Source organism: Amphiura filiformis, chromosome 7 (assembly GCF_039555335.1).
Source record: "Amphiura filiformis chromosome 7, Afil_fr2py, whole genome shotgun sequence".
Lineage (NCBI taxonomy): Eukaryota > Metazoa > Echinodermata > Ophiuroidea > Amphilepidida > Amphiuridae > Amphiura > Amphiura filiformis.
In genome coordinates, this window is record NC_092634.1 from 55003876 (window position 1) to 55029369 (window position 25494).

Sequence of the window (25494 nt, forward strand, 5' to 3'; positions counted from 1 at the left end):
AAATGCCAACGATTCTCAGACTAAACTGAGTAAAGGTGTTTAAGGTTCCTATGGACCCCCGCATGGACCATGGATACTAGTGCTACGAGTTGTTTGTGCCGAGTTCAAGAATCATGCATGATATTAGCTTTAAAGTTTCTTTAACATGTTTAAGGGACGCACCATTTGATACTCAGGGGGGGGGGGGGAGGAAGTTAGGGTCGGAGGAAGAATTTTTTTCGCCGCCGAAGGCGCTTTGAAGTTTTTCACCGCCGAAGGCGCTGAAGTTTTTTTTTTTTAATTTCATGCATTACACACAGTTAGGTGGGGAAGGTTTTTTTGTTTTTTTAGTGTTGGTGGGGAAGTTTTTTTTTTGCTCATGTAGTGGGTGAAGTTTTTTTGTTGAAAAACTTCCTACCCCCACCCTGAGAATCTAATGGTGCGTCCCTAATAGACTCGTACTACTTGATAATATTACACCATTGAATATCAAGTAAACATTTCAGTCGTAGCCACTCCTTCGTTAGTGCATTATCAGCTGTACTCGATGAATTGTATGTCCTAGATATAGAATCGCCATCAGGTTCAGTGGGTTGTTCCTAAAACAATGTCAAACAGTAAAACGTGTTAGTTTGTCAATACTAGAGTTTTCAAAAATTGTGCGAGACGAAGTGGACTAGTGGAGCGCGATATGTAAAAACGCTAGCGAGACTGATAAATTCGTGTATCATGAGAAAAAAACCATCCAATTTTATCATTATCATGTTTTCAGAATAACAAGAATAAACAAGTGACTGATGTCGCCCGGTGCGCGGCCCGGTGGTGTCTAAGGGAGTGCGCGATGTGCTGTAACTGAACAGGGACTAGGCCGACACATCCCACCTCTTAGTTACCATGGTTACCTGGTTACGACTACATCATCAAGTCATATCTTCCTATTATGATAGAACCAGTAGCGGTCACGTGACTAAGACGGAATAAACCCGTAGCTCTGAAGGCTTGTGGATGCAAGTCACAGACTACCACAGCCTTAAAAAATAATACACGTGTTTTCTTGTACTATGAAAAAGAAGCCTTCGTAAAAATGCAAATGCGGCTACTGTACGACTGGTGAATTAATCGTACAGCTACTTATAAAGATATAGGATGCAAGATACGAATCCCAAAACAATATTGGATAAGACAATTAAAGATGACCCCTGTTTATCAAGTTTATCTAGAATATCCCATTATATACTTACTATTACAATAGGATACACACGTCTTGTTTCTCCTCGTCTTAAATGCTCCCAAAACACTGACTTCAAGATGTCTCTATCGGTGTCTGATAAACATTTAGAGCAAAGCTGACATTCCTATGTGAACAAGTCAAATTAAATAATGTTGCGGATGTTGCGGATAGCTCATTTTCAAGCCATTCGTTCCTTGAGGAAACATTATTTTTGTTGGACATGGCATGTTTAGGGCTGAGTTATGGGTTCCAATGTGTAAAACATCATGTGTTATATGTTACAATCAACCAGTGACAGTGCTGGTGTCTACACATGTGGGTGTGGGAATACGCGCAAGAACGTATTTTAGCGTACGCGCACAGTTTATGTAAGGTCAATAATTATGCTAATTAGGCCTACCTTTGATTTGCATAAGTTGCATACGGATGTATAGCAGATGGCTTTCTCTACGTGTATATCACTATCCCTTATAACATACGGAATGCTGAAAATATTAAGTATAAAGATTGTTGATTGTTAAAATGAACCCGAGGCTTTCCTCTTGTTTATTCCAAGCAAAATGCCATATTATGGAGGAAAGGTCTGCAAGATAACAAAAAAACATGTTTGTTTGCTGTAGCAGGTCCAAAAAGTCAAATGCGAAATGCGTTTTATTTAATCCATGTCTTGAAATGAAACAAAAATACCCTTTTCGTTGCAAATTGGAATGGGAATTTACAGTGGGTTTCTCTGACACAAAAAATCACATTTCTTCATATTCAAGAATATTTATATTCTTTATTTGTTGTGTAATGTGTAAAATTACTCCAGTAGTGTTTTATATTATTTTTTTGCGATTTTTCCAGGTTTTTTTTTTCTTTTTTTTCTTTGTAAGTGAAAAAAATTCAAATGCGCACATAAGCCGTCAAAAACAAAATGCGCGCTACAGGAAACAAACTTGTTTTTTTAATTTGGCCTCATAATAATACTTTTAATTGAAACAAATTCGCACATTAATGGCCTATTTGCTCTTTAATTGAGTTATAACAAGTTGATATTAATATAGTACATATTTTAGATGGGACATGGTGTTTTAGCTTTAGTTGCAAAATACTGTTTTGGAGATAAGTTTTGGGATTTTCTCGATATGGGCTTTATGTTTGCTTTGGATAAAAAAAAACTAGTAATAGAATGTAGTATAATGGTTAGATATCGTCTCTGAGTATGGCTTTAAAACGTGGCTCCGGTAATTTGTTTGAATTCTCTATCACTGATGCTGGTTTCATACTGTCCTGCCGCTTGCCGATTTCCCGCTCTGAAGATGATTTTGCTTCACTGCGCAGTCGCACCAGAAACGCTAGCATTTACCGTGCCCATACGACTCGTATGGACACAATGTGTTGCATGTGTATATCGGATGGCTGGAGAATAGAAGAACTACTCGCAGATTAACCATCCTGAAACAATTTCATCTAGGCCACTTATCCCTACCAACTACATAGAACACTCCTACAGCCCGTTCAACGTCAATCACGACATTTCCACTGCAACGCTTACTCAAATTACCACCAGCAAAGACTGTATGAGATTCTCTTTTTCCCGAACTGGAACTGGAAAAATTTACCTGAACAAATAATTCAAATTGAAGCGATACCTCAGTTCAAAGAAGCTGTAGCCAACCACATCAAAGCATAAAATCAAGACCAATTCAGCACTCCGCATGCACATATACACTAACTGTCTGACTCCAGGATGAGTGTTGGCCAGTACCAAATCAAGATCAAGACAATTAAAATAGTCTAAATGCACAAAATACATTTTAGAACATCCATTGCTGACAGTAATCATTGCTTTGAATTAATTCATCACCGACAGTTAATAATAAAGAAAGGTAGATCAATTAGCAAATAATAAAGTTTGTATAACATCGCGAATTTAAAGAAAATCTAAAATATTTGATATCAAAGTATTGAGAATGCTATTTGATATGTCTGATGTGCTCTCATGTCCCAGAAAATACCGATCTCTTAAGGGGGTACTACACCCCTCGATAATTTTGTGTCTATTTTCAGTGCATTTTTCTCAAAAACTAATAACACAGTGGTAACAAAAGTTATGTATATTATAGGGGCAAGGAATCCAATTACTACACTGGAATTTCAGTGACCCAAGACAAGGGGTTTGTTATTTATGATAAGAAATAAGGTATCGCTAGGATGTACCTCGTTTCCTATCGTATATATTGAACCTCTTGTCTTGAGTCACTGAAATTTCAGTGTAGTAATTGGATTCCTTGCCCCAATAATATACATAACTTTTGTTACCAGTGTGTTATTTTTTTTTGAGAAAAATTCAAAAACAGTCACAAATATACCACAGGGGTGTAGTACCCCCTCAATGCTTACTTTGCCTTGTGGAAGTCGTAAAAGCTGGCGATGCCTAATACACGGAACAAGTTATATACTGTATTATGGCAAATTTGTTCATCCTGTCGGTCAGCGCGAACTGTCACACTACTCATTGCTGGGTTATTATTGGCCTGCAGGGACAAAGGCAAACAGGGTGGGGTATGAGCGTTTGGACAGTATTTTGTATATTTTCTGTATTATGCTCTGTTCACCATGCTTCCTTTGTGTTCATTTTCCTGTTGTTGCGCAGTGAGCGGCTCTGTCGGATACTTGCGCTTTATAAGTTTCCATTATTATTATTATTATATCGAATTACATTCTGAATACGAAGAATGTCCATCAAATAATTTGGGTTTTTGAGGATACACCAAAAACACCAAAAAAAAAAAAGAAAAAAAAAATGTATGTATATCTTCAATATGATTCATTAGATTTATAAATTTACTTCCAGGACTGTTAAATATCAAAAATCTAAAAACAAATTTTAATAATTTGTCATAAAATTTGTATTATATCGCGAATTTCAAAACATCAAAATTATTTGATATCAAAAGATATTCTTCGTATTCAGAATGTAATTCGATGTGTCTGATGTGCTCTCACGTCCCACAAAAAATACTGTCCAAACGCTCATACCAGAGCCCTTAAATGCAATTTTTGAACAGTGTATTTGTTGTTATTGTTATCAAAATTCGACGATGATTGATCCATGGCAAAATTAGCATGCAAGCTTTTTCTATTAGCTTTTCTTGTTCATGGTGAACCATAAGCACGTGGTGTTTTCACTTATGATATACCATTTTAAAATATTCCTCTGGTTATGTAGTACCATTTGTTACGAATCTGAAAGAAGGTATTTGTAACAGCCATCTGATTCCCAGCACAGAATAAGAGAAGTAATTCCACATAGCACACTCGGGCTATTTTTTTTTTACGAAATAGCAATTGGACTAAAATATTAGACCGTATGATTATTAGACCAACTGGTTATTTGACTAAATGGTTATTAAAAAATATCAGACCAACTTAGTGGTTAGACTCTATGGGTGCTAGATGTAATGATCACTGGTCCGAAATGATATTAATACAAGTGATGATTAGACAAAATGGCATTAGACGATATGGCAAGGGACGGCTTTAAAACTCAACCACCGGTTGCCCGCCGGTTCCGCGCAGTTCCGTTCGGTTCGAGCCAGTTTCTATTGTTCTAAACAATGAAACGCAATTCAACCGCCATCAACTGCCGAAGTCGCCCCCAATAAACCGTAAATTCGCCGTGTGACTAAACCAAAATAGAGGCATTTCATGATTTACGAGGGCTGGTCAATAAGTTTACGTAACTATGGTGTATCTCCGCTCATGCATGACTTGGATAACTGTTACTTACGCTAAATACAAGTTTGTACTTTTGTCTTTTGTATTAGCGATGCTGAATACTTGATTACGTAATGACATTAGCATAAACACAATAGTGCATATACACTGCCTGAGTTATGGTGAAAAATAGTCAAGAAAATCTCGCGCCAAATTGAGGTATTGTTACATAATTCCAAATATCTCGAGAATATAAGTATGAAATCTGGCGCGGTTTTTGCAACTTTGTAGACCGATAACATAGAAATGATGCTGTACTCTTTTTAGATCTATACCGGTTTTATTAAAGAAAAGAAATCATGTTGAATATCTCCAATTTTGAGTAGGCTTTATCACCTTTTGTTCTTTACATAATAAGAGATAGAAAGGTTAATCGATGACAAAATTTAACAAATAGTACCTGGTTTAATTTGGTATCTACTGATTATTAAAAAAGGAGATCCCAGTGGTGAAATCACAAACATTTCTTTCTTAATGAACCCATGTTTTTAAAAGGTCTTGTTTTTGTAATCAAAGTAGCACACCATAGAGAGGCTCTGGATTGAATCAGAAATTTGAATTTAGAAAGGTATGTCTAATTCTAATAAGACTTGGTATAGCAATTCACTCACACCACTACTGTTCCGCAAACCTTGTATTAGTCATATTTTTAGCGCTTTTTTGATAATATTTTACTTTTTTCATACATTTTTGGGACTTTCAATCATGCGTACCATCAACGCATGCGCATATTTCTATTTTTATTGCAACAAATTCTATTGTCCTGACTATGGTCTCTCCCATCATACCAATAATCATATTTGTTTTTGTTTTATTTTGGAGACGGGTGCATCACATACTGGTCTATCTTGAATTTTTGACTTTTTTGAGAAAATTGGTATATAGTTCTTTTTTATGAAGCTCTTCCAATACAACAAATTACAGACCTCAATTTTTCCTAGATAATTAGTAATAAAATGTTAAATTTAAACTATCTCTGATTTTTTCAAAATACGTATTTCACATACTGATCTATCTCGAAAAAACACGCATTTCTAGAAAATCGCAATTGAAAATCTTCGTATTAAATTTACCTTTCTATAATTTAATTAGACTATGAATTTTTATGAAGGTGGTTTTAAATTAAAGCATATACTTAACAGATTTATTTAAGTGGAATGTTTTATTATATTTACGTATGTAAATAAAACTAGAGTCAACAGACGCTGAGTACAAGCCGCAATTTGACCCCTATAACTTGACCCCGGGTCACGGATGGGGTCAACTGCTCTTACATTGTGCTTAGGATGTCATAAGAAATATTCCTGGTGAATTTCAGCTTAATCGGAACTTATACATGGATTTTGATTTTTTTTAAATTTTGATTGACCTTTTGACCCCTTTAATGACCTTTGACCTCAATGAAAAAAAAAAACCTTACGTACACCGACAAAATGCATTGTTAGAATTTTAATTAAAAAATTCTAACATGTTTAGTTCTGGAGATAAAAATTCTTGAAGTTATTCAGCTAAAAACAGGAAGTGACCCCTTAATGAGCTTTGACCCCCAAAATAAAAATACCATGCATACATCAGGGAACACTGATTCATATATGATGGTGATATTATTCTGGTCTGTTTATCTTTTGAGATAAAATTTTTTTGAACATTTTTGATAATTTTGGTTTTTGACCGGAAGTGACCCCTTAATGACCTTTGACCCCAAAACTGTAGGCATCCTAGAGACCCTGGCTAGTAGCGATGCATGTGTGCTAATGGCGACTCTCTGCTATGTAATTTGTAAAGACAGTGATTTTTTGAATATTTTTAGACTTTGACCGGAAATGACCCCTTAATGACCTTTGACCCCTTATCTGAGCACACCCTATAGACACCGACTAAAGTCGAGTCACATGATATAACCATGTTCTCATCGCATGAAATGTGTGGAAGGAGTAGCATTTTTTGTGAAATCACATTTTTGACCGTTATAGCTAGGTCAAAGGTCACAGCAAGATCAAAGTCAAATGGAAGGTTTGGCCTAGTCCAGTGGTCATTTGGCTCAAGTATGGTTGAAATCTGTCTAAGCATAAGAGAGCTAGGGCGAAACGTGGCAAGTCACGCAAAATGTCACGAGGTTGCCAGAAGAAGAAGAATTGGGAAGAGACAGAACAAGCCGACGTTCGTCGTCGGCTTGTAAATATTATTATAATATATTATTGCCCAACCCTCGTATACACAGATGCAGTGACGTTAAAAGAAATTCGGGATACATTACCTCCATAAGATGCACTTTTAAATTGCTGTCTAAAATGAAGTCCCACCTTGTCCACTGAAAATACCTAGAGCTATAAATCAAGACCGGATTAAAATGACTAGTTTGCGTCTGACGTCCCGGCAAAGGTGATTAGTTGTTGACCTGCGCAGTTCGGAATTTTGGTCTGGTTGACAGGACCTCATACGCAAACTAGTCTTTTTAATTCGATCTTGCATTATAACAGTAATAATAAATAACAAATGGTTAACTAAGTGACATAATACAACATCAATGTAATGTGATGTGATATAGTCCGAGCAACTCTTCATTTTGGCTGAAAGAACTCACATTTATATAACCATTGACACTCTTTCGTTATTATGAACTCTGGTGGACTTTCGTCACTATGGGGCTCTGCAATGATTATGAACCCTGGTGGGAGGGTAAAATTGGGGGAGAGGGGAGAAATTTTTGGCAAGCCGAGAGCGATTTTGGCACACATTCACGGGGTGCCTTTTAAATAAAACGCTCTAAAAAGGCTTAGGAAAACAGTATGAAAACGCTTAAATACGCAAATGTTCCTGCTCGCTGCGCTCGCAACATGTATCTGGACCATTTAAGGTTTGCAAATTGGGATCCTAAAAACTTGGCATGTGCAAGGGGGCAAAGATTTTTTTGGCAGGTCGAGAGGGGGGCAAGCGATTTTTGGCTTGCCGAGGGAGGGCAAGCGACTTTTGGCGAGCCATTTGGAAATTTTACCCCCCCCCCCCGGCTCTTAATTATTGCACAGCCCCTAAAGCTATAATTTTTTTTTAAAGGAGACACCGTTTACCTTAATGTTTGTTAACACTTTTGTTGCTTTGTGTGAATTTTCAATTTTGCGAGTTTCGACCAATTGATCGATCCATTTATTGCTCGATCAATCGATTGAAGCATAGGCTAATTAGTCGATTCTTTGATTGTATGATCCATCAATCGATTGGTTGTACAGCTGATTTCAAGCAATAGCCAAGTCAAATTAAGTAAAATAAAGGTTAACCCACCACTAATTGCAACAGAATCTATTTAATCATAGTGGAACGCCTAATTTGCACAAATCCAAAATGATCGCTTATGCAAAGGGGTGAAGTTTCAAAGGTGGTCAAATCTGGATAAAAACCATACCAATGTATTTTTCTCATCATAAAGATTTAGAAAAGTATAGTATGACCGATCTCCAACATATAGGCTAAAAAGTCAAAGGTAAAATGTTGGGGTCCACATGAGTCTACAATTTAATTCTCCAATTTTAATCAAACTGGTCTCAAATTGTGCTTTTGGCAATAACAAATCAAAATGAGAAAACTTGCATTGTATTGGGTTTTACATAAGTAACGTCACAAAATAGGTCAAGGTCAACAGGGCGCAATGGATTATGACCTTTTTTGCCATGTTACCAAGGTAATAATAAACCACCTGAGATATGGCAAACTATTCTTTGTTTAAAATGTGTTTGCAGGAGGAACAATCTAAGATCGTGACCAGTTTTTTCAAAATCTAAGAATTTTGTGGAACCCAAATACAAATTTTGACATTTGACATTTCCCCTATAACTCAAGTACTCTAGATAGTTCAAACTATACTTTTCTTAATCCTTATGACGAAAGGAATAAATTGGTATGGTTTTAACCAGATTTGACCTACTTTGGTATTTTACCCCCTGTATAAACGGCCGGTCATTTTATTTATTTTCCGGGACTTTTGATAATGTTTTTGCGTGTGCTTCTGATTCTGTTACAATTAGTGGTGCGGGATTTTATAATTTGCGAAAAAGAAGAAAAACATAATATTACCGTGAATCAACATTTTTTCCAATAAGATCATTTCTCGTCGACAACACATCTTGTATAGCATCGCTAATTTGAATGTTGATAGTAGATGAGTTGCCGCCTAGAAGTGTAACAATGAAAATGGAAATTAATATTTACTTCCTCAGTTCAGAATTTGAAAGAACCGTATTCTCCAAAAATACTGCTTTGAGAACTTTTTAAGTATACCCGGCCTACAGTATAGTAATGCAATATTGGTTCTGATTTAACAGCTACTTCAGAATTTTGCCAAGTTTGATTTTTCACTTTCATGTATTTAATGATATCGTATGGAACAACTTTCAACTTGGTGTCAAATTCTCAAATTACGAATTTCACGAATTCCCGAGTTAATACAGTATAGTAGACTGCATAAATAGATGTTAAGGCGGTGTTATCATTTCTGCGTAATTATAGAGGACCAGGGGATTCACTCTATCATTATAAAAAAAATATTTGAAGAAATCAAAGAGCCCTTGGAGTAGCAATTGTAGTGTAATGATTGACAGACAAAATTTCAATCGATGGCAAATATTATTTTTTATAATCGATCAAAAACGTTTTGTATATATCAATTTTTGGATTTAGCCTGGATCCGTAAATATGTCACCTTTCGCCCATTTTAAGGCAAAAGCTGTGTTGACTATTATGTAGCGAACTATTGTTGAAGCTATTTCACATATATGTTTAAAAAAAAACCATGCGGCCATATTTTGTTGATTTCGAATCTTAATGTCACGAAGTCGGACATTTTAATGTTTTAACGCAATAAGTATGGACTTGGGTGGGTTTTGTATTCAGGTATCTAATTGTATATAATTTGTGGCATATTCTCCTACTTTTTAGTGCGTACCCTACACAATCTTCATTCCCATCTAGTCGACAACCTTACTTATGCATGTTTTTATATTCCATGGTGTTAAATATAGCTTCAAAACGTTTTATATACGTTATTAAGCTTTACATCAGATGCATCACTGCACTAAAATGATTGGTATGATCGTTTTAAGACCAGTTGTAGAATGATTCATATGCTCATTTTAGTGAGGTGGCTAGGTTGAACTAGTATATGGTAGTGTTACTATGCCTGGCATCAGCGATGATGGCACACTGGGTTGATGTCATGATATGGTTGCCAAAGAAAACTGTTTCGAAGGAAATTCGTGGGGAAGTCTTGTATGTGAATGTAAATGTTTCCAAGGCTCCTGTTATGTAATCAAGTGTTCATAAATTAAATTAAATTAAATTAAATTAAATTAAATTAAATTAAATTTAATTAAATTAAATTAAATCAAATTAAATTAAATTAAATTAAATTTAATTAAATTAAATTATATATTTAATCCCACGTACCTAATAAATCAACATATGCGTATAGTGATTGCGTTGTTGAATAATGTTGTTTGAGGCTAAAGTTCTTCAAAGAATCCATCTGAAACCAGAATAAAATACATTGCTATTAACGTCAACTCGTCATCCTGACATGGTCATAAAATGGACCTTTTATTTGTTACCATCTTTCAGTATAATTTATCATTATCTGGATCATCATCATCATCATCATCATCATCATCATCATCATCATCATCATTACCATCGTCGTCGTCGTCGTCGCCGTCGTTATCATCTATCATCATAATCCTAATCCTCTTCTTCATCATTACAGTCCAACCGGTGTATAATTACGGACTGTAATTTTCCTCGGAATATGGGAGGGGTCATGCATATACTGGGTCATCATTTTTATAGCAAATTTTTTCACACCAAAATAGGGGGATAAGAAATTATTAAAGGTTTGACTTTTAACACTTTCGGGCCCGCTATGCGCGCACTTGTTACACTTCTAAAGAAAATTGTTTGCGCGCTTCGTGCTCCTTCTTACCTTCAAGTGCGCAGCCGCACACATTTCTTGGCATTTTTGGAAATTTGTTGAGGGTATGTTTGCGGAGGGGGTCACTTCCGAAGAAAATAAAAGTCCCTTGCGTAACACATATTTTCAGGGTTTCAGCAATTTCGGATGGAAAAAAATAATATATACATGTTTATACTGATTTACATTGCAGCTTCGAGAGCACACACCCTAGACATTCCGCAATTGAGTAAGTTCCTTGTCCAGGGTCATTTCAAGCTATAAACTCCATTGTCCACGAGAGCGTGCAATATGGCAGTCAGCGATACTCTCGTTGCTTACCTGTCTGATGAATTGGGCTCCAAATTCCATGCCATCGCTTATATAACTTCTAAAATCAGTAAGATTATTAGGAGTGTACGCTTTAGCACAAAATCTTAATACCATAATAGAATCGAGTACGTATGCCCTTAAAGGTCTGGCCGAAGTGAATGCTACATGAACGCCGATACTAAATTTGCGACCGTCGATAAGAAAAGGATTCCCTATGAATTCCTGAATTATACTCTTTTTGCGAAGATCTAGTTCTGAAATAGAAAGATACATAAAAGGAAAGGTGTATTGGCTTCAAGCTAATTGTTTGACGTACATTCGTCGGTTGTTGTTGTTGTTGTTGCTGCTGCTGCTGCTGCAGACATATGGAAAGGTTTGACTACAAAAACGATTCTCTATTATAAATGCATCTACGCACAGTTTTCACCTCGATACACCCGAGTACATAAATATTTCCAGCACAGCGAGTCTAGCCTCCATGCAGTCTGTGTTATATTACACGGTTTAGTGCATTGCAACATAAGAGCTGTGTGAGATCTAGTGGAAAATAGACATCTTTGATTGGTTTTTGGCAAAACCTCAAGTGTTTCCTTCATCCAATCAGAACTTGAATGTTTTGTATCGAACGAAAGCTAAGCACTTTTTTTTACATTAGGTTAACAGATAACGCAATTCAATGTTACAGCAAGGCGAATGTGGTAAATCTGTCGAAAAATACCTATCCAAGCACAGTTTTAAAAGTCAAAACTGTAAGTGTTCCTTACAATATTTTTCAAATTTTACGTCATTAAATGAAAGAGCACACTTATATTGGCCATATAATAGCTTCATTAGAATGAGCAATGGCCAATTCTCTTTCAATTGCTAATATTGCCCAAAAAGTTACTGATTTCGCCTGTTTTGTCATGTGGTTGTAAATTCAATGAACTGTGACTTTGCTAAAGAGCGCTTAGAAATTGATATGTGATGCATGATGATGCTGATGATGATGATGATGGTTTTGTTAAGTAGTTGTCGTTGTTATTCTAATTGTTGTTGTCATTGTTACTCTAATTGTTGTCGTCGTTTCTGTTCTAATGTTATTTTTTTTCATGAAAAAAAACCGACTGCAAAACTGCAAAAACCCGACATTATGTCGTTGGTGACGTTATTGTATATCTGTTTATAATTCCACCCTCGCATTGAATTATTCCCAACTTTATGATATAGTCACCGTTTATATTGCCTATCTGTTTATGAACCCTCACATTGAATTATTCCCAACTTTATGATGTTGGCGATGTTATTGTATATCTGTCCATAAACCTTCACATTGTATTAATCCCAACTTTACGATGCTGGCGACGTTATTGCATATCTGTTTACACGTTTACACCCTCGTGCCATTATTCCCAACTTTATGATGTTGGTGACGTTATTGTATTATTATTCCCAACTTTTTGGTATAGAAAATAAAGACTTAATATTAATATTAATATTAATATTAATATTAATATTAATATTAATATTAATATAATATTATATTATTATTATATTATTATTATTATTATTATCATTATTATTATTATTATTATTATTATTATTATTATTATTATTATTATTATTATTATTATATCCCAGCAAACACAAAACGTTTTCGACATCATTCGCAAAAGGTTATAAAAGGTTGTCAGAAAACGTTTAAATGTCGGGTTATATAAAGGGTATATTAAGAGTATAAAACGTTTTCATAACCTTAAAAACATTTTTGATAATCTCACCTCGCCTCACCTAGGCTGTTTCATCCTCTGTAGTATGAAGCCCTCTTCAAGAATCTTCCATTTCTGTCTGTCTTGCGCATCCCTTGCCCATGCTGTTAAGTCGTCTCGCCATCTTCGTCTTTGCCTTCCTCTTCTACGCTTTCCTGTTCTTGGTTGCCACTCGGTGACTCTTTTTGTCCATCTGTTGTCGTTTTTTCTTGCCACATGTCCTGCCCATCTCCATTTTGCTTCACCGATCCTTTCCATGATGTCTTTGACTCCAGTTTTATTTCTTATGTCACTGTTTCTGATTTTGTCGCGTACAGTTATGTTCAGCATACGTCTTTCCATGGCTCGTTGTGTCGTGGTGAGTTTATGTTCCAGATCTTTAGTTGTCGACCAGGTTTCAGCGCCGTAGGTCATGGTGGGTATAACACGCATTGATCGTACATGCGCCTCCTCAGTGTCATTGGTAGCTTTTTATCACAAAGGATGTCTTTGTACCTGCCAAAACAACACCAGCCAGCCTTGATTCTTAGTAAGACTTCCTCTCTTGTGTTGTCCTCCATTTTGACTGTCTTGCCCAGATACTTGTAACTATCTACTTTCTCAATCGGTTCATTGTCAATTTCAATGGACTCTATAGTGTCAAAGTTGGTCATGTATTTTGTTTTCCCTTTGTGTATTTTTAATCCAATTTTCCTGCTCTCAGTGTTCAAACTATTTAGTTGAACTTCCAAGTCTTTGACTGATGGTGATGTAAGGGCTACATCATCTGCAAACCTCAGGTCAGTTAACCATTCTCCATCGATGTTGATACCTCTTTCGTCTAAATCTAGTTGTTTGAAAATTTGTTCCATGGCAGCTGTGAATATTTTTGGAGAGATTGTGTCCCCTTGCCGTACTCCCCTCTTTATGTGGATAGGCTTGGAGACATCCTTATCTATGTGGATTGTAGCTGTGGCGTTTGTGTAAATGTCCTCCAGAATCTTAACATACCCTTCGTTAACTCCAATCCTTCTTAAGGCTGCAAATAAGTCACTGTGTTCCACCGAATCAAAAGCTTTCTCGTAATCTATATAGCCAATACAAAGCTTCAGCTGATACTCATTTGCTTTCTCAATCAGTTGGTTCAAAGCATGTAGATGATCAGTTGTTGAAAAGCCCTCTCTGAAGCCTGCCTGCTCTCTAGGTTGATTTTCATCCAAGATTCTCTTGATTCTATTCTGAATGATTCGTGTGAAAATTTTATATGCATGTGATAGCAGACTAATTGGTCGGTAGTTTTTGATATCCTCTTTATCTCCTTTCTTATGTAGAAGAATAATCTTAGCTTCCTTCCAGGCTGCTGGTATCTTCTTTTCTGTCAATATTTGGTTGTATAGTCTTGTTAATTGAGTGATGATTTCCGCACCTCCTATATTATACACGTCACTGGATATGTCATCAGTGCCAGGTGCTTTGTTGTCTTTCATTTGTTTTACTGCTGTCTCTACTTCTTTAACAGTTCCATTTGGTATGTCTGTTTGATCTGGAGACAAGAAATTTGGTTTACTTTGGTTAGAATGAGAGCTATATAGGTCTTGGTAAAACTCTGCACAGATGTTGAGTATTTCTTCTCTACTAGATGTAGGAATACCATTTTTGTTTTTCATCTGGCTGATTCTAGTTTTCTTACTGTTCATTTTGGAGATCTGTTTTGGTCCTTTACCACTTTCTAGGATGGACTCAATTTGTTCTCTTCGTTTTCTTCTACTTCTCTGACGCCTCTTCTTTCTAACTTCCTTCACAGTTTCCTTGTACTCTACTTTCTGAGTAGTAGTTTTGTCTATGATTTCTCTGAGTATCTTTCTTTTAATATCTAGCTCCTCAATCTCAATATCTTCTTTGGTTTTTGGTTTCTTTGTTCTTTCTTGTGGTGCTATCTCTTCAGCAGCCTCTATCACTGTGCTGGATATAAGTGTAGATCTTGCGTCTATATCCATATCATCCATATCCAGTGCTGTGAATCGATTCTTGAGTGCAAGTTGAAATTCTTCCTCCTTTCTTTCAGCCGCATTATATTAAGTTTGCTCTTTTTAGCATTCTTGATGAATTTGAGTCTCGCCAGTTTCTTGTTCAATAGTATCTTAGCTCTAATCATCCTGTGATCGCTGCCAATGTCCACATTCGTGATCACTTCACAATTCTGTAGTATGCCTCTCTGGCTACTTAGTACAAAATCAATTTGATTCCTGATCTTTCCTCCTGGGCTTTCCCATGTCCAATATCTGTTTTCTTTCTTTTTTTTTTTTTTGTTGGCAATAACCAGGTTTTGTTGTGTAGCATATTCAAGTAGCATCTCTCCTCTTCTGTTTCTTTCGCCAATTCCATACCTTCCCATGATTGATTCCTCTCCGGATTGACGTCTACCTATCTTGGCGTTGAAATCTCCCATTACTATGGTGTAGGTCGCTCTACTTTCTTCCATCGCCTTACTCACATCCTCATACATTTCTTCTACTGCTTCATCCTCATATTCGCTGGTAGGTGCATACACTTGCACTACACATAGGTGATTGTTTGCTGTCAGTTGTATATTAAGTGAAACAACTCTATTTGAGTAGTATTTTATTTCTCTTATATTTTGGATGGATCATGAATCCAATTCCTTTCGCATTCCTGTTGTCCTCAGTTTTTCCATGATTATAAAGCCATGCTCCTCCTTTTAATTCTTCAATGCCCTCTCCAGCACGCTTTGTCTCTGACAGTCCTATAATGTCCCACTTGAGATCTCTTAGTTCATCTATAAGTGATTCCAGAGATTCTTCAGTCCTTAAAGTTCTGGTATTATACACTACGCAAAAAAAGTTTCTTTATGGTTAGGAAATTTACCCACTATTAAAATCTAGCGACTAATTTTGTACGTTTGCTAAATAATCGCATGCGGATAATTGTCCTGCGTTTTTTGACACCTCAATCACTACGGTACGACACTCCTGAAAAAAGATATGAATGTTTAAGTAACACGAGGTCGAAAAATGAAAATTGCAGAAAAGCCTATTCAAGTTTTCAGCATAAAAGAACACAAAAAAACAACATGCAGATAACATTTTTTGTTTAATTGCTGAGCACATTTCAGGCATCATACTGCCGCTTCCAACTTCACTTGAGATTAATTTCTTTCTTTACCAGTCTTTCAATACTTTGTGTTTCCACCGTTGGCTTCCCTTACTGCAACCACGCGGCGTCTCATGCTCCTAGTGAGGCGTCGAATGTTACCTTGCTCAATCCCGTTCCACTCGTTGATAACGATGCGACGCAATCCCACCAGAGTTGTATCTGCCTTTATCTTCTTGTTGACTCGTCTCTTGTGCTGATCCCAAAGGTTCCCCAAGGGGTTAAGATCATATCAGGGCTTCTGGAGGGCCACTCAAGTGTCTCAATTCCTTCTGCTTCCAGGAATGCAGCTGTAATCATGGCCTGTTTTGAATCCCTTTTCCAAATCCATATCTCAAAACGTAAATGTCTTAGTACCCACTCACCTTTGTCTTTGATCATTATCTGCACAATAAGTAAAGGATTATCCAACATGCATCAATTAAAATGCTTTAAATTAAAATTGAAAAGGTGGGAATAATGAAACCGTCTTGGATCAGTTAATCGGCTCTAAAACCATTGAATAGGCTTCTTTGCAATTTTTATTTTTCGACCTCGTGTTACTTAAACATTCATATCTTTTCTCAGGAGTGTCGTAGAGTAGTGATTGAGGTGTCAAAGTGCGCAGGACAATCTCCCGCATGCGATTATGTAGCAAACGTACAAAATTGGTCGCTAGATTTTAATAGTGGGTACATTTCCTAACCATAAAGAAACTTTTTTTGCGTAGTTTATGTACATATATTAATACTTCTTTGTCCACTCATATGGCTCTCATCAATCTTGCAGCGTCCTTTCGGCTTTGGCTGCAAAACGTCATACGAAGTGTTGGCTTCCGAGTCATGACTGGGCAATCTGCAACCATCTTTTCTCTGGTGGTTGCGCCCGTTTTGGCCTTGGGCATTACGGCCTCTTTTTACTTTCACTTCCATATCGATTCTTAAAGGGTTTTAGCCATATACTGACGCGCTGGCTGGGCGAGTTGTCAGTAGAGGTTGAAGTCCGGGTTACGTCACCCTTAGTCTCACGATGGATGCAGACAAAGCAGTGTGCTGCAGTCATCTAGGCTACTCCAATAACCTATCCGGCTACAGTCCACTACAGAGAGGCGATTAGGGACAGGTGGGCTGATGGTAATGCCATCTGTACCTACAACCTTTATCCTATATAGTAAGAAATAGCAAAGCAAGCAAAGAGGGAAGGAAGCATGCAGAAGAAGGTTAAGAGCGTGCAGTAGGAAAAAGGGAGAAAGAATAGGAGCAAAGCAGGAGGTTGAAGTTGCGCATCATATAGTCTATTCTACTGCTCAGCAAACAAAAATGTTTTACAGAAAACGTTTAAATGTCGGGTTATATAAAGGGTATAAAAACGTTTTAATAACATTCCAAAATCATTCTTGAAAACTTAATACAAAACATTCTAAACAGAATGTTATTTTGGGGTTGAACAAATATTTTGCGAAAAATGTTTGCCCAAAATATTTTCAATAACGTTTTAAAAACGTTTTCATGACCTTTATATAACCCGACATTTAAATGTTATTAAAAGGTTTTGAAAAAACATTTTAAGAACATTTCTGTGTTTGCTGGGTTCAAACATTTTGACATAATGTTATTTAAGTATTGACACAATATTTGGCAAAAATGTTTACAAAAATAGTTTACAATAACATGTTTTGAAAACATTTAAAAATATTGTTGTAGTGTGTTTTCATACAAAACGTTTTAAAACGTTATCATGACCTTTATATAACCCGACATTTTAATGTTATTAAAACGTTTTTACCTAAACCAAAAGCCAAAATATAACTTATTTAAAACGTTTTTAAAACGTTTTTGTGTTTGCTGGGATACATTCACATGCCAGTATTCACAACTTAATGATGTTGGCGCCAGTTGGCGACATTATTGTATATCTGTTCATAAACATTGTGTTATTCACAACGTTATGATGTTGGCGACGTTATTGCATATGTATTCATCAACCATCACGTTATATTATCACCACCTTTATGATGTGGTCGACATGTTAGCCATTGCTTTGCTTTAAAAACAAACAAAAAGGCAAACATTCATTTTTTATACTTTGAATCCGAGTGGAATCGTAAGTCAACATTTGGACTCTATACGACTCATACTGAAGTTTGATAAAAATGATCTTAACGTTGCAGCTCAACGTTTTGTAATTTCTTTTTAACCTAATCCTATAAACAAAATGTAAGATAGTTTGTTACCTAGGAACTCGCCAATCTAGCTCAGTAATAATCTATGGTTAAATGATAAGTGTGATGTCACAGCCCCGGGGTCACAGCAATGGTGTAAAGGACAATTTATATTACACAACAATGATGATATAATCATAACATACCGTCAAATTCTTTCAGTGTGTTTCCACGATGCCATGGGTGTTTCTGAACCCACTTTTTATCCCTGCAATTCTCAGGCAATGATGACTGTAACAGAAAATCATAAAAAAGTAGTTTTGATACACACCAATGCTATATATCCCCATCAGAAGCGTAGCCGGTGGGGGGGGAGACAATAAATGGAAGAGAAAAGTGCCCCTCTGACAAAACATTAAAGAGAAAATCGGCAAGGAGCTTGTTTTCCATCACCCCAATTGTCCCAATAGAGTTCCAATAAAGCCCTTTTTTAAACTCAAAGACGTTACATGTACAGTCGAGTCTCTCCGAAAAAATCAGGTATATGTATAATACCCACCGATAGTACCTGGTCAAAATGATGCAACTAGGAATTTTTTTCTCATCTTTGCCCTATTTTTTTTTTATTTTGCTCCCCCCCCCCCCCGACCAATTAAGCTGGCTATGCCCCTGATCTCCAAGCTGTCCCAAAATGATTGAGCTAGCGAATACCGTTGGTTAGCTTTCAGTACACCATGTATATTAGTTGGTAAGGGAGATGCCGCCGACATGGCCTAGAATCAATATAGTACACCAATTGAAAAACCGATTTTCTTAAAAAGACCAACCGGTTTACCTAGAGCCAAAATTATCTGTGAAACTCAAACTTGCAGAAATAATGTTGTTAAATTTCAAAACTTTTTCAGACAATGAGGAACATTTGGCTATCTGTCTGAACATTTTGAGAAAATTTGACAAATGACCTATTTGACCTAGAGGGGACCCAATACCATTTGTACTGAGTCCCCTCGTATAGCTTTAGTCATGTATAGTCCCGTGAATATGAGTATATGAGAGAAATAAATAGTAATATGTATTGCTTACGTATTGTAAGAACTCGTTGATCTGTTCTGGTAAATGAAATCCTTTTGGTATATATTTTCCGCCCCTCGATACCAAGTTTGCTTTATATGTCACATGCTCGTATAATCCAGGTATGTAATCTGTAAACTGTATCACATTTTTAAGCATAAATCTTTGATGGTAATTCAGAGTAACAGACATAGAATAATTGTAATAAAATTATATCAGAATAATAATTTACAATCATTATTTTTCATAGTACATAAAACGGGGATACAAACATTTTTCTCCCAATACAAGTTAAAGCCATCAAAAGCATAAATAAAGCAATAGATGTTTATCTGAATTAGTGAAGAAAGAAACGTGCAAAATGTAGGCTTACGTATTTATGATCTTGAGATAAAATACGAATTTAAACGAAAAAATGTAAGTTGATGAACGAATGACAAATTTGTTTTACTTTGTTGAAAACGGAAACCAGTGGACACACGGTTGTTTGATGGCATGTAAAACTGAGTCATTTTAAAGAAAAGTTGAACAATGATGGCGCTATTTATCTAAAATCTTGTTTGCATCTTTAAGACACTAAAATGGTATTAAGACATCACCAAACAGACTAACAAATGACAAGGGAATTTTCAAAAACTTTTATCATGAAATATAAGATATACCTCATTTAGCAAAATAAAAATAAAAATTATATGTAAATAGCGCCCTCAATCTGCACACAAATGTACAGTCTATAGAATTAAGATTACCACAAAAAGCAGAAAAAGATGAATAGTTTGATATAGAAACGAAAATCTATGTTAAAAATTGTTACAAAATATATATGTGTATACAATAATATTGAATACATAAATTCAAAACCCACCCAAGTCCATGGGAAGTGATTTTGAGAAAAAAACATGTGTATCATTTTAATTCCTTCAGTTAGATTTACCTGGTTAATATGGTAAGTTTTACGTGCAAATGAGCGGGTTAAACTGTATTAGGTATGACGATTAGCATTTCAGGGACTTCGTGGGGTTCATTTTAAATGCTGTTTTTTGAATCATATACAAAGACAACAATTTTGGAATGAGATTTCCACTAGTAAGATATTACAAAATAAAGCACACAGGTATGTATAATGTTGATAAGCATTCTGCCATGTAATATAAACCACACACTTTCCTTGATTAAACCCATTCATTTTTCAAAAGTCACTCTCCAGCAATGAATGTGTTACAAGTGGACTTTTATACATACTGGATTTCAATCAATGTGTTACAAGACTCAAATCATGGACTTGGGCGATTCTTTCATACATGCTATTTTTCACATGCTCAATAGACACAGAAGAGTTGAGTTTTTCTTTCATGCATATGACAGGCCTATGTATAGCAACAATTTCCCATGCTTAACTCAATTTGGCCAAAGTATGGACTTGGGTGGGTTTTGTATTCATATATTCAATTTATTAGTGTGATAGCTGTTGGTATTATTCAGGTCTAGAATTGAACTTTATGATAATGTTTTGCTAGAAAATTAATAAATGATCACATCAAACAGCCTTGGGCACAGGTTAGGATTTCGACGTTGTATCAACGTTGATGTCCATTTGCAAATACAACGTGATTTCAACCTCATTGAACCTGATTTCAACGTCGAAATCGGACGTTGATGCAACGTCGATACAACGGCAGAAACTGACCTGTGTGTCCACTGGGCTGTAGGAGCAGTATTTAAGGGATTGGCTTCTCGATGCCAGGTAAAAAGGCATCTGTATCTATGATGTGCAAAATTATAGGAAAATCGGCCCCGTGAACAATAACGCATTATTAAATATACAAGCCTACTTTAAGAATTTTCTATAAGCTTACAAAAATGATCATGACGAAGATTAATTTGTAGACTTGCTTCTTTCACATGCACCATAAATCTTGTACTTGTGATCAATATTTAAAGGGAAAAAGTAAACATTGGAGACAACTCAAATTTCTGGCCAAATTTTTGGACAATTGTCTAATCCCTTAATATTATGATGTTCGCCGTTTTTACGTGTGCTTTGGAGTAGCGGCAAACACAATAACGGCAAGTTGAGAGCAGAGGTTTGAGAGTTTCAACCCGTTGGCGATTAAAATTCAACAAAAAAAAAAGACTAAAGCCGAAAAGTATAATGATGTATATTCATCACAACATCTTCAAGTTTGATGTCATCAACATCTGTGACGTCATCGGAGGTGTCCTAGTACTACATCACTAACAACAACACTCTTCAGAGCAATAACATCCGCTGAAGACGCCGGTTGACCCGGTGAAAGCGGCCGGTGAGTGTACCAAATTTGAGTGGCGTAGAAGTATAATTTTGCTTTTTATTAGAGCCGAAAAGGAATAGAAATGAAAACGTATCGCAGCGTTTGGCTCAACGGAACTGGAAACGCAAAAACGTTAGACAATCCCCCGGCCCGTGAAGAAACCCGAATCTCGATATACTCCCCTAAATATTTTTAAAATACGTAATGAATATGGAATAAATCGCACAAAATTTTTTGGGGACTATCGGGATGGAGGTTATTGCTCGGCCCGTGTGCTTTACCTTGACATCCGCATCTTCGAAGTTACTGATTCGGTAGTCCACAAAGCGCCGGTATAAGCTGCACCAAACGTCGGGCCGGTGCCCATTATTCACTCTTTCGTTACATTGAAAAAACGGTTCGTTTGCCTGTCTGATCTTATATCCAAGACGATGACTGATAGTATTGTACTCACGTAAATAGCTAGGCTAAAACCAAACAAAACAAATAGAATGATCACATAAGATCGTTTTATATGAGCTTTTGTGATATTATACACTAATGGAGTAATCATAAATACTTTCAATTATGTAAATATTAATAACCCGAAAGCAAAAGAAATGGTTCTTAATATAAAAGAAGACATGGAAATATGCGATCCATGGAGAGTTCTGAATCCAAATATTAGACGTTTTACTTGGAGAAAAAATAATCCAATAAAACAAGCCAGATTAGATTTCTTTTTGATTTCATCTGAATTGCTAAATTTGATCGATTTTGCTGATATAACACCTGGTTACAGAACTGACCATTCTATGGTGATCATTGGCCTAAGTAAAGGTAATAATATTAAAAATGGTCGGGGATCTTGGAAATTCAATAATGAATTGCTTAAAGAAGAGGAATATGTAAATATTGTTAAAGATTCGATTACTAAGGTGAAGAAAATATATGCGGCCTCTCCTTATGATAGAGAATATATAAATGATATTAATCCGACGACGTTAGTTCTTACTATCGATGACCAGCTGTTCTTCGAAACATTATTATTGGAAATTAGAGGTGCTACTTTGGCTTTTTCATCCAAAAGAAAGAAAGACTTAGATAAAACAGAAGAAACACTTGACAATTTGATACAGCATCTGGAGAAGATATGTGAAGAAACGGCTTTAAATAACCAAAACGTCGATTCAGAAATGAGGGAACTTAATCCCGCTAAACAAAAGCTTGAAGAGCTGCGTACTAGAAAAATTAAAGGTTGTTTTGTTCGATCAAAAGCTAAATGGATAGAAGAAGGGGAGAAACCGTCCAAATATTTTCTTAACCTTGAAAAAAGAAACTTCGTAAATAAACAAATATGTAAAATTACTAAGAAAGATAACACAGAGGCAACATCTCAGGAGGAGATTGAAAAAGAAATTTTGTTATTTTACAAAACTTTGTACAAAGAAAAGGAAGAAAAAAACAATGTCAATATTGATGATCTACATTTATGTTTCAATAAATTAACGCAAATGCAGTCAAATAATTTAGAAGGTGAGCTGGATTTGTCTGAGCTCTCAATTGCTTTGAAAAATATGAAAAATAACAAAACTCCTGGCCCAGATGGTTTTACAGTAGAATTTTATAAAATGTTTTGGGACGACATTTCCATTTTTCTTCTTCGGTCGTTAAATGAAGGTTTTAGGAAAGGTTCTCTTACAAAAGAACAAAAATTGGTCATGTTACTCTTCTACCAAAGGGGATAAACCTCGTCATTTCCTAAAGAACTGGAGGCCTATATCACTCTTAAATGTTTCCTATAAGTTAGCATCTGCTTGTATTGCTAACCGCGTAAAATCAGTTTTAAACCATCTAATTTCGGAAGACCAGAATGGTTTTGTTCCAAACAGATTTATAGGCGAAAATATTCGCCTTCTCTATGACTTGTTAAATTATACAGATATTCATAAAATACCTGGTCTGCTATTACTCATAGATTTTGAAAAAGCATTTGACACGGTATCACATGATTTTATATTTAAAACTCTAAAAGCTTTTAATTTTGGGACAGATATTTGTAGATGGTTTGAAACCCTATATAAGAATGCTTCTTCGTCAGTAATAATAAATGGGAATATTTCAAAACCGTTTCAAATTCAGCGTAGTTGTAGACAGGGCGATCCGCTTTCGCCATATATTTTTGTTTTATGTGCGGAAATTTTAGCTTTAATGATAAAAGAAAATAAGAATGTAAAAGGAATAAAAGTAAAGGACATGAATTTTAAAATTACACAATACGCAGACGACACATCCTTGATATTAGATGGCACAGAAAAGTCGCTAAAAAGCGCATTTGATACTTTGAATATTTTTCGTGAAATTTCTGGTTTGAAAATTAATACTGATAAAACAGTGGCAGTATGGATAGGATCATATAAAAATAGAATCACAAAAATTTGTGAAAATAAAAAACTAACTTGGAATTTTGAGGGCAATTTTGATTTTTAGGAATTTCTTTCAATACTGATTTGGTGCAAATGGTTAAACAGAACTATGAAAAATCACTTGTACTGATGAAAAGATGATTTCCAATTGGAAAAAAGGAATCTTACTGTATTGGGTCGAGTTGTAGTGGTAAAATCGTTGGTTCTTCCTAAGATCAGTTATATTGCGCAGATGCTTCCAAATCCGAGCAAAGATTTTATCAAAACAGTTAATGACATCATTTTTAAATATGTTTGGAATGGGAAGCCGGACAAAATAAAAGATCTCAGTTTGTACAAGATTATGAGAATGGAGGAGTTAAAATGCCAGATGTCGAATCTCATATAAATGCACTAAAAATAATTGGATTCGCAGGGTTATTCAAGGTGACAAACAATGGATAAAATTGTCAAAGTTATGTTTGAATGTGAAGACTAACGATATTTGCTGTACAGGTCTACTCCGATTTAATGCAACGAAAAATAAGGTAGACAATAAGTTCTGGTATGACGTATTTTTTTCTTGGTCCTCTTTGATAAATATTGTTAATTATGGTGAATTAGATTTCAATCGTATTGCAAAGCAGTACCTGTGGTGGAATGATAAAATCAAAATTGGTGGTAATTCAATTCATTATGTTCATTGGAAGGAAAAGGGGGTTCTTTTTATAAATGATTTACTGTCAGAAAATGGGACTTTTATGTCAAAAGATGACTTTGAAGAAATGTATAATGTGAAAACAAACTTCCTTGAATACAATGGTATTATAAGAGCAATTCAGTCAAATTTCAATATTAACAAGTTAAAAGGGACAAAATTAGTTTCACCTTTTAGATCGAGTAATATGGACTTATTGTTTAAATATCGTAAAGGTTGTAAGTTATTCTACGATGTTTTTGTAAATGTTAAAAGAATGAAACAATTGGATAATAAGTGGAAAATAGATGTTGATATAGAAAATGAGGAGTGGAAACAATTATGTCTTTTAAATTTCAAGTTTTCTGTTGATTCGAAGTATAGATGGTTCCAATATAGAATTAACCAAAGGATTTTAGGAACAAATAGTCTGTTGCTAAAATTTAATGTAAGGGAGGATGATTTATGTACATTTTGTAAGGGGAACCCGGAAACAATTAAACATCTTTTTGTAAAATTGTCAGGTCTCCCAAATATTTTGGAATACCATTAAATTATGGATAAAAGAACAAACTAATGTGGAATTGGAAATGTCTACTTTGACAATTCTATTTGGTTCTAAATTTGATTTGACTTTAACCCTTATAATGACAATGGCAAAATTCCACATCTATAGAGCAAAGATGATGGAACAATACCCAGATTTAAAAGCTTTTAAACAAGAAATTGAACATTATTATGATATCCTGAAATATCAAGCAACATGTAATTTAGAG

General features: G+C 35.5%; 1 protein-coding gene across 1 annotated transcript in view; it reads right to left on the bottom strand.

The window, feature by feature from the left end:
• Positions 1-440: 440 nt before the first annotated feature.
• LOC140157959 (uncharacterized) overlaps positions 441-25494 on the bottom strand; it is a 42959-nt gene continuing 17905 nt past the window's right edge. The window contains exons 3-13 of the mRNA XM_072181207.1: positions 21919-22104; positions 19359-19484; positions 18482-18566; positions 11247-11491; positions 10409-10487; positions 9041-9137; positions 7230-7299; positions 3596-3729; positions 1611-1695; positions 1221-1334; positions 441-578 (exon numbers count right to left, since the gene is read on the bottom strand). Of these exons, the coding sequence (XP_072037308.1) occupies positions 441-578; positions 1221-1334; positions 1611-1695; positions 3596-3729; positions 7230-7299; positions 9041-9137; positions 10409-10487; positions 11247-11491; positions 18482-18566; positions 19359-19484; positions 21919-22104 (1359 nt within the window). The remainder of the gene's footprint in view (positions 579-1220; positions 1335-1610; positions 1696-3595; positions 3730-7229; positions 7300-9040; positions 9138-10408; positions 10488-11246; positions 11492-18481; positions 18567-19358; positions 19485-21918; positions 22105-25494) is intronic.